Source organism: Nerophis lumbriciformis, linkage group LG10 (assembly GCF_033978685.3).
Source record: "Nerophis lumbriciformis linkage group LG10, RoL_Nlum_v2.1, whole genome shotgun sequence".
NCBI lineage: Eukaryota > Metazoa > Chordata > Actinopteri > Syngnathiformes > Syngnathidae > Nerophis > Nerophis lumbriciformis.
In genome coordinates this window covers 19,373,913-19,388,411 of record NC_084557.2, presented here as the reverse complement: position 1 = coordinate 19,388,411, position 14,499 = coordinate 19,373,913, and the positions used below count along the sequence as shown (strand labels likewise).

Below are 14,499 nucleotides of genomic sequence, written 5' to 3'. Positions count from 1 at the left end.
TCTACGGTCCGTGATATCATCAAAAAGTTCAGATAATCTGGAGAAATCGCTGCACGTAAGCGGCAATGCCCGTGACCTTCAATCCCTCAGGGAGTACTGCATCAAAAACCAACATCAGTGTGTAAAGGATATCACCACTTCAGAAAACCACTGTCAGTAACTACAGTTTGTCGCTAAATCTGTAAGTGCAAGTTAAAACTCTTACTATACAAAGCCAAAGCCTTTTATCAACAACACCCAGAAACGTCGCCAGCTTCGCTGAGCCCGAGCTCATCTAAGATGGACGGATGCAAAATGGAAAAGTGTTCAAAAGAGGAAAAGAACCATCCGGATTGTTATAGGCGCAAAGTTCAGAAGCCAGCATCTGTGATGGTATGGGGGTGTATTAGTGCCCAAGGCAAGGGTAACTTACACATCTGTGAAGGCACCATTAATGCTGAAAAGTACATACAGGTTTTGGAGCATCATATGTTGCCATCCAAGCAACGTCTTTTTCATGGACGCCCCTGCTTATTTCAGCAAGACAATGCCAAGCCACATTCTGCATGTGTTACAACAGCTTCGTAGTAAATGAGTGTGGATACTAGACTGGCCTGCCTGTAGTCCTGACCACTCTCCCATTGAAAATGTGTGGCACATTATGAAGCGTCAAATACCACAACGGAGAACCCGGACTGTGGAACAACTTAAGCTGTACATCAAGCAAGAATGGGAAATAATTCCACCTGAAAAGCTTAAAAAAATGGTCTCTTCAGTTCCCAAACGTTTACAGACTGTTGTTAAAAGGAAAGGCCATGTAACAAAGGGGTAAAAATGACCCTGTGACAACTTTTTTGCAATGTGTTGCTGCCATTAAATTCTAAGTTAATCATTATACGCAAAAGGAAAATAAGTTTCTCAGTTCGAACATTAAATATCTTGTCTTTGCAGTCTATTCAATTGAATGTAAGTTGAAAATGATTTGCAAATCATTGTATTCTGTTTTTATTTACGAATTACACAATGTGCCAACTTCACTGGTTTTGTAAATGTATTTAATAACAAGGAACAGCAGAGCAGTGAAGTCACACAAAAGGCTCAGCAATCACAAGAAGCATAGGCAAAGGTGATTGGCAACCAGGTGTGTCCCGACTGCCAATCAGGAAGGGACAGGTGAGGCGTCAGTATTCAGGAGAAGGAGTGACAAAAGGAGGCAAACAGGAAATGGAAACAAAAATAAGAGCGCTGAAACAAAACACAAGCAACTACCGGTAATAGTAACTGCCGTGAGAGATTTGATTTCATTTTATTTGAAACATGTGCAGAACAGGCCAAGAAGACCCTATGGTCTTGTAAAGACACCTTCCCAAAAAGTCACAATTTTCACATGTAGAAGCAAAAAAATAAAATAGACAATACTTATTTACAGCAAACGTCCTCATCATAATTCCCTTCAGACCAACATGGCCTTCAGTTGTTTTTCAAAAGAACAAAATGTAGTTGTGGATTGAAGAGCTGGTGGCAGTTTATAACAAAGAGAGCATCCTCTGTTTTTAAGTCGGGCATGTTGGTGTGAAGGGACAAAAATTAGGAACAATTTTACCGTGGAAGTAATGCCATTTTGCTCTGGTATTTTGTGACCGGCGGTGTATTTTCCAATTATTTTTTTTAACAATTGTGAGCAACACAATTAGCGTGAGTCTCAACATGTAAACCTTATGGTGTAAATTATTTATCGGTAAATAGAAGGGATAAATAATTTACACCATACTCACGCTAATTGTGTTGCTCACAATTGTTAAAAAAATAAATAAAAAAATAAAATAAATTAAAAAAAATCAGTAAATAGAAGGGACCCGCGACCCCAAAAGGGAATAAGCGGTAGAAAATGGATGGATGGATGGAGTAAATAGAAGGGCTAGGTTCAAATAAGCTGTGCTTCTTCCTACTTTTTTTCAGACATGTTGATTTGTGTAGATGTAATCACATGATGTTCCTAATTGTAACTTATTAATTAAGCATGATTGAAACAAATAAATCACACCATCCCAATCCTTAAATAGGAGGTTGGAGAAAAGAAAGTATTGTATTATTTGGTTACATTTGTGTGTGTGTGTGCTAAAAATTGCACTGTTGCGTATGCAAAATATAGAATAATTATTGTTTTTTTTAATGAGAGATCCATCCATCCATTTTAGATGTTAAAGGGGAACATTATCACCAGACCTATGTAAGCGTCAACATATACCTTGATGTTGCAGAAAAAAGACCATATATTTTTTTAACCGATTTCCAAACTCTAAATGGGTGAATTTTGGCAAATTAAACGCCTTTCTAATATTCGCTCTCGGAGCGATGACGTCACGTTGTGACGTCACATCGGGAAGCAATCCGCCATTTTCTCAAACACCGAGTCAAATCAGCTCTGTTATTTTCCGTTTTTTCGACTGTTTTCCGTACCTTGGAGACATCATGCCTCGTCGGTGTGTTGTCGGAGGGTGTAACAACATGAACAGGGACGGATTCAAGTTGCACCAGTGGCCCAAAGATGCGAAAGTGGCAAGAAATTGGACGTTTGTTCCGCACACTTTACCGACGAAAGCTATGCTACGACAGAGATGGCAAGAATGTGTGGATATCCTGCGACACTCAAAGCAGATGCATTTCCAACGATAAAGTCAAAGAAATCTGCCGCCAGACCCCCATTGAATCTGCCGGAGTGTGTGAGCAATTCAGGGACAAAGGTCCACGGTAGCACGGCAAGCAATGGCGGCAGTTTGTTCCAGCAGTCGAGCGAGCTAAACCCCCTGGATGTCTTGGCTCACATCGACCCTAGCTTCCCTGGCCTGCTGACATCAACTCCAAAACTGGACAGATCAGCTTTCAGGAAAAGAGCGCGGATAAGGGTATGTCTACAGAATATATTAATTGATGAAAATTGGGCTGTCTGCACTCTCAAAGTGCATGTTGTTGCCAAATGTATTTCATATGCTGTAAACCTAGTTCATAGTTGTTAGTTTCCTTTAATGCCAAACAAACACATACCAATCGTTGGTTAGAAGGCGATCGCCGAATTCGTCCTCGCTTTCTCCCGTGTCGCTGGCTGTCGTGTTCAAACCGATATGGCTCAATAGCTTCAGTTTCTTCTTCAATTTCGTTTTCGCTACCTGCCTCCACACTACAACCATCCGTTTCAATACATTCGTAATCTGTTGAATCGATTAAGCCGCTGAAATCCGAGTTTGAATCCGAGCTAATGTCGCTATAGCTTGCTGTTCTTTCCGCCATGTTTGTTTGTGTTGGCTTCACTATGTGACGTCACACGAAAATGGACGGGTGTTTATAACGATGGTTAAAATCAGGCACTTTGAAGCTTTTTTTAGGGATATTGCGTGATGGGTAAAATTTTGAAAAAAACTTCGAAAAATATAATAAACCACTGGGAACTGATTTTTAATGGTTTTAACCATTCTGAAATTGTGATAATGTTCCCCTTTAAAATCAACTCATATGTTATTACTACTAAATGACAGACATATGGCTTGAGTGCAATACATATGTGATTATATTACTGTAACAAATGATTGCTTCAAAGTATATCAATCAATCAAAGTTTATTTGTATAGCACTTAATCACAAGTGTCTCAAAGGGCTGCACTAGCCACAACATCCTCGGCTCAGATCCCACATCAGGGCAAGAAAAAACTCGACAATGGGATACAATGAAAAACATTGGAGGGGACCGCAGCCGGGCGACTGGTGCAATGGACGTCGAGTGGATCTAGTTAATAGTGTGAGAGTCCAGTCCATAGTGGGGCCAGCAGGGGATCATCTTGTGTGGAGACAAGTCAGCAGCGCAGAGACGTCCCCAACTGATGCACAGATGAGTGGTCCACCCCGGGTCCCGACTTTGAACAGCTAGCGCAACATCTGTGGTCACCTAGTATACATAAAGGCATTGAATTGCATAATTTAAATGTTTTACTTATTCCCTATTACTTCTATAGTATATATGTTTTGCTTGCCAAACACTACGCAACATTGACTTATAAAAATAGTTGCTCAATGTTATGTAAAAGTATGTTTGAAACACTGTCAATCTATTTTTCTCATTTTCCTAATAAAAAAACGGTTACACTTTAGTATGGGGAACACATATTCACCATTAATTAGTTTCTTATTAACATGCTGCAAATTAGTAACATATTGGATCTTAATTAGTCATTATTAAGTACTTATCAATGCCTTATTCTGCATGGCCTTATTATACAACCAGTAAGCCATTAACTAAGAGTCTTCCCTCAGTAAACCTCAGAAGTATTGCTTATTAGTAACCCTAGCCCTAACCCTAACCCTAACCCTTACAGTATATGTTCCCCTAGTGTCCAAATAACACTAAATTACGTCTTTGGTACTTTAATAAGCAACTAATTAATGGTGAATATGTTCCACATACTAAAGTGTTACCAAAAAAACATGTATTGAGACTTATTCCACTGTCTATTAAACTATTTCACTGATGGTGAAAGGGTTAAAGTTGTATAATCTATTAAAAAAAAAAACAGGAAAAAAATCAACATGAATGCATTAAAAATCGGTGTTTAGTTTCACTGTTTGGAAGACACACAACATGAATCAGAGCATCAGGGAAAAATGCTGAATGAGTCAAAACATGTGTTATAATTACTATTTTGTTATGTATTCATTTGTTGTTGTGTCATTTTGTTGTCATCCAGAATGTTTGTAGTTGATGATGATGTGAATATATTGTGGGTGCACAAGAAGAAGAACTATGAGAGTCACAAAAAACAAACAAAAATCAATAACACGGAAACGTGATTATACTTTGCTTCTTCCTACTCCTTTTTGGACGTACTGAATTGTGTACCTCATTGTAACCTTTTCATGTTTGTTTAAAATAAACCAAACCATTAACGTTACCTGGTGGAACGGAGGACTAGAAAGAAGCAGAATTGAGAAAAGAGGAATGAAGAGAAAAAGAATAGCTTGACAAAGGATGGAAGGAAGACTGATGGAAAGAAGAGTAATCAAGATGAGAAGAATGAGGATAAGAGGAACGGTGTAGAGCGAGAAAGGAAGATGAGAAGTGGCAAGACTAGAAATGGAAGAAGAGGAATCGGAATAGAGGAGAATAGAATTGCGTAGAGAGGAGAATAGAAAGAAAGGACCAGAGAAGGAAAGATGGATAGATGGACGAGGAGTGGAAGGAAGAGCAATGGAATAAGAAGAATGAGGAGAAGAATAGAAGAGAAAGAAAGGGAATAGAGCCAAAATGAAGAGATAAGAGGAATAGAGAGTATCATTGGAAATATGTATGACAGCTAAACAAGGAATACTGTAGAGAGAAGATGAATAAGAATAGAACGAAAAGGAATACAGAGAAGAGGAATGGACAATAGAGGGAAACAGAGCAAAATAAGCATCATAGAGAGAATAAACATGAAAGGAATAAGGAGAAAATGAATAAAGAGAGGGTAAATAAAAAGAATAATGCAGAGAGATGGAATAAAGAGAATAGGAATACAGGGAATAGGGATAGAAAGATGAGGGATGAAGAAAATATGAATGAAGGAAAAATAATAATATAGGGAAGAAGAATGCAGAGAGGTGGAATAGGAATAAAGTGATTGGAATTAATGGGAGGGAGAATAAAGGGAATAGGAATTGATAAATGAACAATTCAGAGAATAGGAATAAAATGAATATGAACAGAGAAACGGGGAAAAGATTGAATAGAAATAAATGAATCGGGAATAAATCGAGAAGGAATTGAGAAAATTGGAATAAATGCAGCTGAGATAGGCTCCAGCAACCCCCGCGACCCCGAAAGGGACAAGCGGTAGAAAATGGATGGATGGATGGAATACAGGAAATAGTAATAGTGATTGGATTAAAGAAGTAGGAATAAATAGCATTATAAAGAAGGATACAGAATAAGAAAACAGGAAAGAGGAATGCAAAGAGGAGGCATTGAGAGAAAGGCAATAAAGGAAATAGGACCAGAGAGAGGGGGGTGTAGATAATTGGAATAAGGGAAATAGGAATAGGGGTAAAAGGAGATAAGAATAGAAGGAGGAATAGACAAGAGGAGTGCAAAGAGGACTGTTGAAGAGGATTAAAGGAAATAGTAACACAGATGGGAGTAATGCGGAATAAAGGAAATAGGAACAGAGATAAGTGTAGAGAAGAGGAATAGAGAGACTAGGAGTGTTGGGAAGAGGAATAAAGGAAAGAGAGAAGAGGAGGTCCACTCTCTCCCTGCCTGTCAAGTAAAGAGTTAACGGGGCGGTGGGTTTGCCCATTCTCCCACTTTGAGTGACGCGATCATCTCTCTTATCCCCAAGTTCGCTTGTTACGGAGCAGGCGGCCAAGCTGGACGCAAGCTGTGTGTGTCCGTGTGCGTGCGTGTGTGTGTGTGTGTTAATGTGTGTGTGTGTGTGAGTGGGAGAGAGAGACACGCACCACGCAGGACAACAACACTATCGGCGTGACCACGCGGCGTGCACACTTCTTCTTCCTCCTCCTCCTCCGGCGAACCATCATGACTTTTTCCTCTCCCGTGGACTCCCCGTTGTCGAGCCGAGGCGTGAATCTTTGTCACTGAGCCGAGGCGTGGATCTTCGATAGGGGCTTTGTCGTGTGCGGAGAAAAAGGAGGAGTTTTGGCGGAAAAATCCCCGGCGAACACACGCACCAATGCCGCGGAGGAAACAAGAGGCGCCCAAGCGCGCGACAGGTACGTAACCTCCGTGACGTGGGTCAACTCTGTCACGTATTAGCACCTCTTTGTTGGGTTAAAAATGTCACTTTGAAGCGCGAATGTGAAGCCCTTTCCACGTCGCGTTCAAACAATAAACAAGCTAGCTGCGTTGTCCTCGCCGCATAACTTCTTTACACAAACTATCCTTTCTCCCCCCCCCCCCCACCCATAACATAAACAATTTTGGGGGCGGACAAAGAGGTTCCGCGGGCTGGAAGTAGCCATAATCGACAGTTGCCATGTCCGATTTGACGGTTGATTGATTGGCTGTCACGCGGCTTTGATCCGATCCCTCCCGGTTTGCATCAGAAAATCACTTCCCACCATGTGATGACGTCACGTTTAGACCACTTTCAAAGGCTCTGTGTACTTTTCTTTTTTTTTTTGCCTCTCTCTCTGATGGTCAAGTGACTCACAAAAAAAGTGAGAGGAGGGGGGAGAGTGGTTTAACAGTCAGGCTATGTCCACACATAAAAGGGTATTTTTTTTATTTTTTTCCCCCACTGGATGTACTTTAACCCCATAACAACAGGTGGCGCTCTAACCCCTAATTGTCATGTTAGCCTATTCTTATCAGAAAAAATGCAAGGGCTGTTAGTGGAGAACATCTCTGTGTGGAGTTTGCATGGTTCTCCTCTTGCATGTGTGTGGTTTCTCCAGGTATTGCAGGCTAAATGGTTCATATGTTCCGGGTTTGTCCACTGCAATGGACATTCGTTATTTTTGTATTGTTTATTGAGGATCCCCCATTAGCCGACGCACAAACACCAGGCTTGTCTTCCTGGGGTCCTTTTCAAAAGTTCCAAGTAAAATAATAATACACAGATCCAGTTACAAATAAAAGAAAGGATAAATAAAAATTCTCAGAATAATAAAATAAAATAACAGTACACAGATACAGTTACAGAACATATGCAGATGCAGTTACAAAAAAGGAAAAGAAAAAGAAAATTCTCAAAATAATAAAAAATAACAGTACACAGATCCAGTTACAGAACATACGCAAATCCAGTTAGAATAGAATAGAAAGTACTTTATTGATCCCTGGGGGGAATTCAGCACCACAGTTCGCTCACAATAAACACTTAGGTATTGTTTTACATGTGAATAAATAAATACCGTCTATTATACAGCATTATTCACATGTGATTAATATAAATAGAGTCTATTATACATTCAAGTACAGTCAAAAAGGAACATATGCATTATACAGTCTGATGGCTGTCGGTATGAAGGACTTCCTGTGTCGTTCCGTGTTGCATTTTGGGAGTCTGAGTGTCCGAGTCGCAAGAAAAGAAGGGAAAAAAGGGAAAGAGAGAAAAAAAAAAACAAGTTCTCAAACTGATAACATGAAAGATTAACTCTGAAGTCTAAAAAGTGAGACAAAAATAAAATGTATTTTTGTCAGAGTTAAACATTACGGGAAATGACACAAATGTCCACTGCAAAGGACACTGGTTCTCAGGAGTATATGCACCCTGTGATTGGCTGGCGGCCGGTCCATGGTGTACCTCACCTCTCGCCAAGTCAGCTGGGATAGACTCCAGCACCCCCCGCGACCCCTGAAAGGGACAAGCGGTAGTAAATGGATGGATGGATGGAGTACACAGATCCAGTTACAGAACTTAGCAAATCCAGTTACAATAAAAGGAAGGAAAAAGGGAAAGATATATATATATTTTTTTAAAGTTCTCAAACTGATAACATGAAAGATTAACTGTTAAGTCTAAAAAGTGTGACAAAAATAAAAAAAGTATTTTTGTAAGTTACACATTACGGGAAATGACACAAATGTCCACTGCAGAGGACACTGGTTCTCAGGAGTATATGCACCCTGTGATTGGCTGGCGACCGGTCCATGGTGTACCTCACCTCTCGCCAAGTCAGCTGGGATAGGCTCCAGCTCACCCACTAAATGAATGATTTACCGGTAATGTGTATCCCACTTAATAATAACAATAATACGAATTTTTAAGGGTTAGTGCGTGTGCCTCACAATACGAAGGTCCTGGGTTCAATCCTGGGCTTGGGATCTTTCTGTGTGGAGTTTGCATGTTCTCCCCGTGACTGCGTGGGTTCCCTCCGGGTACTCCGGCTTCCTCCCACTTCCAAAGACATGCACCTGGGGATAGGTTGATTGGCAACACTAGATTGGTCCTAGCGTGTGAATGTGAGTGGGATTGTTGTCTGTCTATCTGTGTTGGCCCTGCAATGAGGTGGCGACTTGACCACGGTGTAACCCGCCTACCGCCCGAATGCAGCTGAGATAGGCTCCAGCACCCCCCGCGACTCCGAAAGGGACAAGCGGTAGAAAATGGATGGATGATTTTTATTTTATAACGCTTTTCATGCTCATGGAATCTCTAAGTGCTGCAGAGTGGAGACGAGACAAGCACGAGCCAATTAAAATGTGAGTTAAAAACTAATAGTAAAAAGTAATATACAACAACATCAATAAAGGTAAAGGAGAACCTACAGATACTTTTTAGCAAAATGGGTTTTTTTTAGACTAGGTTTGTAAGTTTTGTTTAAAAAGTTGTAGAGTCAGGGTTATATATTAAATATTAGGGAGGGGGAATGGGCCTTTGACAAAGTTCCATTGGAAAATCAATAATTAGTTTTTGTTATTGTTTTATTATAGTGAAAAAATAGCGCTGTCAAATTATATTTTTCTATACTCGGATTACTCACGCTTTTGAATTTTGATTAATCATGATTATTACTCGCTTGCATACTTTAAATTAACTTGAACAATTTTGGACACATATGCAATTGTATTGTCAGGATGTCACCCAGGAACATTTTTTTAATTGTTTTACTTAAATGCACGTCACTTACTTGCTCAAAACTTGGGACCAGTGTTACCTCAAGTACAGTCAGGGTGTATTTTGAAGATTTACCACCCAGCACACCAGTCAGGGCCTCCTCACTCATCTTTGCACTGAGGTATGCATTGACCTGATCACTGACTGCCTAAAAACCCATCCTGCCTTTCAGGTAACCATCCGTGGTTAAGGTAAAGGAGCATGTACAGTCAAAAGGAATTGCGTTATTAATCTGCGTTTATATACATGACTAATGTGATATTATATATGAGTTAATGTTACTTTTCAAAGCCCAACGACCAAGTGAAGACTAATGTGGCCCAGTGAAGTTGTGCCATAGTGAAAGTCAACAACTTTCCATACAGTTGTTGACCTCATGTACTTCTTTAGGCAGCAAATAGACTTATTCAACACTACCTTTTGTGGTTGCAACCGTGCCGTGCACTTTTTTACGTCAGTTGTTGTAGCGAAATGATTAATCAAAAATCCATAACAAATTATGAATAAATTAATTGACTAATCAATTATGCCCGTCCCCGAAAAGGAGACAGTGGTTTTAACTGTTACGTCATAGCTGTCTAAACACAAACACTAAAAGCAGTGTTATGGAAGCGCTTCAGTCGGGAAGTTCCTAAAAGTTAGGTTTCAGTGACCTACAACATGTGAGGTCAAAACCCTAGACAAGATTATGTGTTTTTAAAAGTTTGTATGTTAGTGTGGACATGGGCTGAAACATCACACGGTGAGAACATCACACTCCCATGTGTTCACTTTGAACACACACACAGTCACACAGTGGGCAGAGTATTGGCGGGAGGGGCGAGTGGGTAAGGGGTTGTAAAAGGAGCTGTGTGCTATGTAATGGAGGGGAGGAATGGGTTTGCTCTGTCAGACCGGGCCGCCACAACGGCTTTGTTTCATGTTTGATTTAATTGTCTCCACCCTGACAGGCCCATTCATCAATGGCTTTAATGGTCAATCAGAGACAGGCTGAGTGAGTGCTCCCATTCTGTTTAGCCATAAGCTGGCCCGGGCTTTTATTTCATCAAAATGCCCCAGCCTAATGTACATGCTCACTGGCTCAGAGTGGCCGCGGGGAGCACATAAAGAATGACTGAAAGCTTTCTGATTTCAGATCAGTGAGAAGGATGTTTTGTTTCTCCCCCTCTCCCCCTCTCCTCTGCTCGATACACGACTGTTTGTCTGTTGATGAAAGGGAATAAAAGGGCTGTAATACAGATCGTTTGGTGTTTTTAGAAAACAACTTTTTTTTCCGCTGAAACCACGCTTCTTTGTGCATTCATTCGTCCATCCATTTCTTCATTTTTTTCACGCTCTCCTTGCACCCCTGTCAGTCAGTCTGTGCAGCTGCAAGTTATAAAGTTGTCAACTGTTCAGTGGCACACAAAGGGTGATGATGAATTGATTGCAGCACAGAGCGTGGTGATAGAGAGAGCAAAGAAAAGGATGACAGATGATGGGCCTTGATTAGGGACTTAGGGGGAGAGTCGGCCCACTGCAACCTTGAGACTTGCATGAAAAATCTACCTCCCCCATACACACACACACACCCACCCTGCTTTTCTCCCTCATTGTCTCTCACGCATACACTTCCAGCCTCTCTCTCTTCTTCCGTCTGAATCTCTCCACAGTAGAAAACTTGTTTTTGCCTGCTTCATTAGCGTCGGTCCAATTAACCGAGAGACTGATGGAGTCCTGACAGGCCTTGTGATTGGAGATGACAAGCTCAGGGTACCCGGCCCAATGAGGTTTGCCACCACTTTGATGTAATCAACTTGATATTACACAGAGCTGCTCGCCTTTGGTTGTGCAGTAACTCAATTCTGTGCTGCAGGTGACAAATGGGACCGTGTACCTGGGTCAAGTCTGAGTGCTCGCAACAACTGAGGGCAGCCAGCAATGTAGCCTAGCCGAGTTTGCGGCTGTTAAGAACCAGTGTTCTCTGTAGCCTGTGGAGAGAAAAATGTATGCAATACTTTGCTGTCTTAAACAAACGTCAACAACAACTTTAAATATTTGGCCCACATACACCAGTAGAATGGTTACCATGTGTGGTGTGTCTTCAGGGTGGTGCTCATGTTGTTGCAGTATCCCGAAAGTTTTGCAGTGAGAAGACACTATTAACAAAAGCGACCTTGGCTTTTCTCTTAAACCTTGTGACTGTTTATGACAGAGATAGAAAGAGGTAGGGTGGGGGAGCTGGTCCACTTTGGAACATCCTCCATAGTAACAGTCTCCTGTTTCTGCAGGGTTAGATTTATAGGTGCCAGACTGGCAGCCATCACTCATGAGTGTGCGTATGAGTGGGCTTCCACTTTCTTATTTGCTGGCTTTGACCCTGCTGAGTGGTCTTGAGATGGAGGGTTTGGGAGGTGTTTGTAACTGCAGCCTAGTTACTTCAGTCAAACTGGAATTTATCCTTGCGTCTTCTTCATCCATGCCAAGGTAGAAACACTCATACAAGCACATATTGCACACACCACAAATAGGGTTAAGTGTTTACATTCCGGTCTGCCCTCTTGGTGTTTATCAGTGGGAAGCATGATCTTACAGAAACAACAGGGGTCATTCGACAGCATTAGCACATTTCAACGACAATGTCTGTCCTCTTATTCACAGGTGGAAGTGAATGTTTGGGCCTTGCAGGCCTCGTTGCTAATGAAAGTCTTCTGGCTGGATTCCGTTGAGGTTGAGTCACGTCTGTGATCTATGTGTCTGATAAGTGCATACCTAATGAGGCTGTGAGCACCAGTGGAAGAAGGAAGGCTGACAGAGTGTTTCCCACTGGTATTGACAGATGCCTTTTTTGTTTTTTGCCATGGGCCTTGAATCCATAAATCCTGCCTGGGTAATGATAACATTGCCACCTTGCCAGGAAGTGAGTGTAAGAGAAAAGAAAAGGCAAAGAGGGGGAGGACAAGGAGGTGGTTGTTGGTAAGGGGATGTTGAGGAGGAGACGAGTGGGGTGGTAAAGTGGCCCTTCTCTGCTTTTTAACACACACTTGGCAGATGTCAGGACATTGGGTTGGGCTCTGGAGAAGAAAGAAGTGTAGTGGCACAAATAGAAAACTGTTAGGCATCCACTCTTTCAGCTTTCAGATATGGTTTTCAGCAGGGACTGCTGTCTGGGCGCTGAGTCGTAGGCTTTGTAAAAATAGTCCCACCGCTCTTGTGATAGATGCAGCTGCACTATAGCGACAATTGGGACACACTGGATCACTCAAAACCCGGCAACACACACCCAATCCACTCTCAGTCGTTGCAGAAGTAGAGCCGGGAAGGATGTGTGCTCATTTTGGGGAAACTGAGCTGCGCCAGTCTTCGGGGGGCCTGAAACTCAATCCAGAAGGAGAATAGCCCGGCCATGCCAGAGAGCCGATTTCCTTTTCAACAGAGTCATTTATCACTGACCCACCCTTCGCTTCTGACATGGTGACGTGTGTCATTTATCAAACTGGCTTTAGCAGACACACATGGGAAGGAGGTGTATGTGTGGGGGGAAGGCACAGAGAGTGAAAGACAGAGCGAGAGAGACAAAGAGAAGACGAAGAATAGGGGGAAGAGGTGAACAGTCAAAGTTGAGAAATGACGTGCAAGAAAAATACACTCTTGTATGTCCATGTGTGGGAGATTTTCCAGGGAAGATTTTAGTTTTCCTGAAAGCCCCAAGAAACGGGACTAATGAGAGAGAGTCAATTGAGTTACTCGGAGATGTTCTCCATGACACATCTCTAGATGTCTCTATGCAGGGTACACATACCCTTAAAACAAGCCCAACAAGTGTGTGATTTGTTTGTGTGTACTCTTAAGACAGTATATACAAGCCGAGCTCTCTGAAAGGCATTGTAGAGCTCTGTGTGTGACCATATGGCGCCAGTGTTTAATGTGGTATGTGTGTGTGCTCACAGGTCCCTGATGAGCAGGGCTGACAGGTATCACTCACTCAGCAGCTTGGCCTTTAAATGAACCCGAGCAGCTCTGCTCTCCTGTGGCCCTAACAGGCTCTCTGAAAGATGGATGCTTCTTTAAAAATCAGATTAATGATGGATACCAGGCTTATAGTGCCATTTATCATGAAGAATATTATTTAGGCCGGTCGTGTATGGCTGTAACTAGAGAGGTAGAACGAGAAGAAGCAGGGTGGAAAGCCTTAGACAGACACTCACTGTGTGATGGATGGCTGAGCGTTCTCTCTGAGTGTTACTAGACACCAGTGCCGCAGCAGTAGACCATAATCAGATAGCCCAGGGATGTTTATACCGAAACTATACTAGCCGCATAGGAGAATTGCTATATGAAAGGTGTAATCTCTAAAAACAGAAATCAGAACCTGCAGGGACTTCTGGACACAGAGCAAGAGTTTGTGTGACTAATCACATCTGGGCATGCTTTGGTTTAATCAAGCTAAAGTCCATGTGGGGAGTAATTTTCTGCTGTCAAGACCACAATTGGGTTTAAATGTATCCACATTCATATGTTAACTATAAGTAGTATATTAGGGGTATAGTGGCTAGCCACTGTGGTAGTAGTGCAGTACCCTTGATTCACTTTGAAAGCACACCTGCACCCTTTGATTCTCAAAAAGTTGATAAGTTAGACCTCTGGGATTTTAGTGTAGATGTCGTAGTTCTTTAAAGGAGATTGTAACGTATTTTCAGTGTGGTGTTGACAAAAATGAAAGTCTTGGACATGAACTGAGTAAAATGAACAACCTAAAATACTGTATTTCCCACTGAAGACCCAATGTCAATCAAACTTATCAATACTGCTTAGAAGTTTGTCCTTAAAATTCCCTACTCGATTCTGCCAATTCCACTGGATTTGCAGGTAAATCTGAGGGACTTGGTTTAGAGTGGTCATCTCTCAAATTAAGATTATTGATTGGATTACAAGG

At 41.7% G+C, this 14,499-nt stretch overlaps 1 protein-coding gene and 1 long non-coding RNA gene across 2 annotated transcripts in view; one reads left to right on the top strand and one right to left on the bottom strand.

Moving 5' to 3' along the window:
* Positions 1-3,578: 3,578 nt before the first annotated feature.
* LOC133612576 (uncharacterized) lies at positions 3,579-6,607 on the bottom strand. Its single transcript, XR_009816132.1, has 2 exons — positions 6,463-6,607; positions 3,579-3,919 (listed from the first exon to the last, which is right to left on the bottom strand). It is a non-coding gene; the product is annotated as an uncharacterized lncRNA (long non-coding RNA).
* tshz3a (teashirt zinc finger homeobox 3a) overlaps positions 6,592-14,499 on the top strand; it is a 29,837-nt gene continuing 21,929 nt past the window's right edge. Inside the window, exon 1 of the mRNA XM_061970111.2 lies at positions 6,592-6,735. Coding sequence (XP_061826095.1) covers positions 6,696-6,735 — 40 coding nt within the window. The 5' untranslated portion in view covers positions 6,592-6,695. The remainder of the gene's footprint in view (positions 6,736-14,499) is intronic.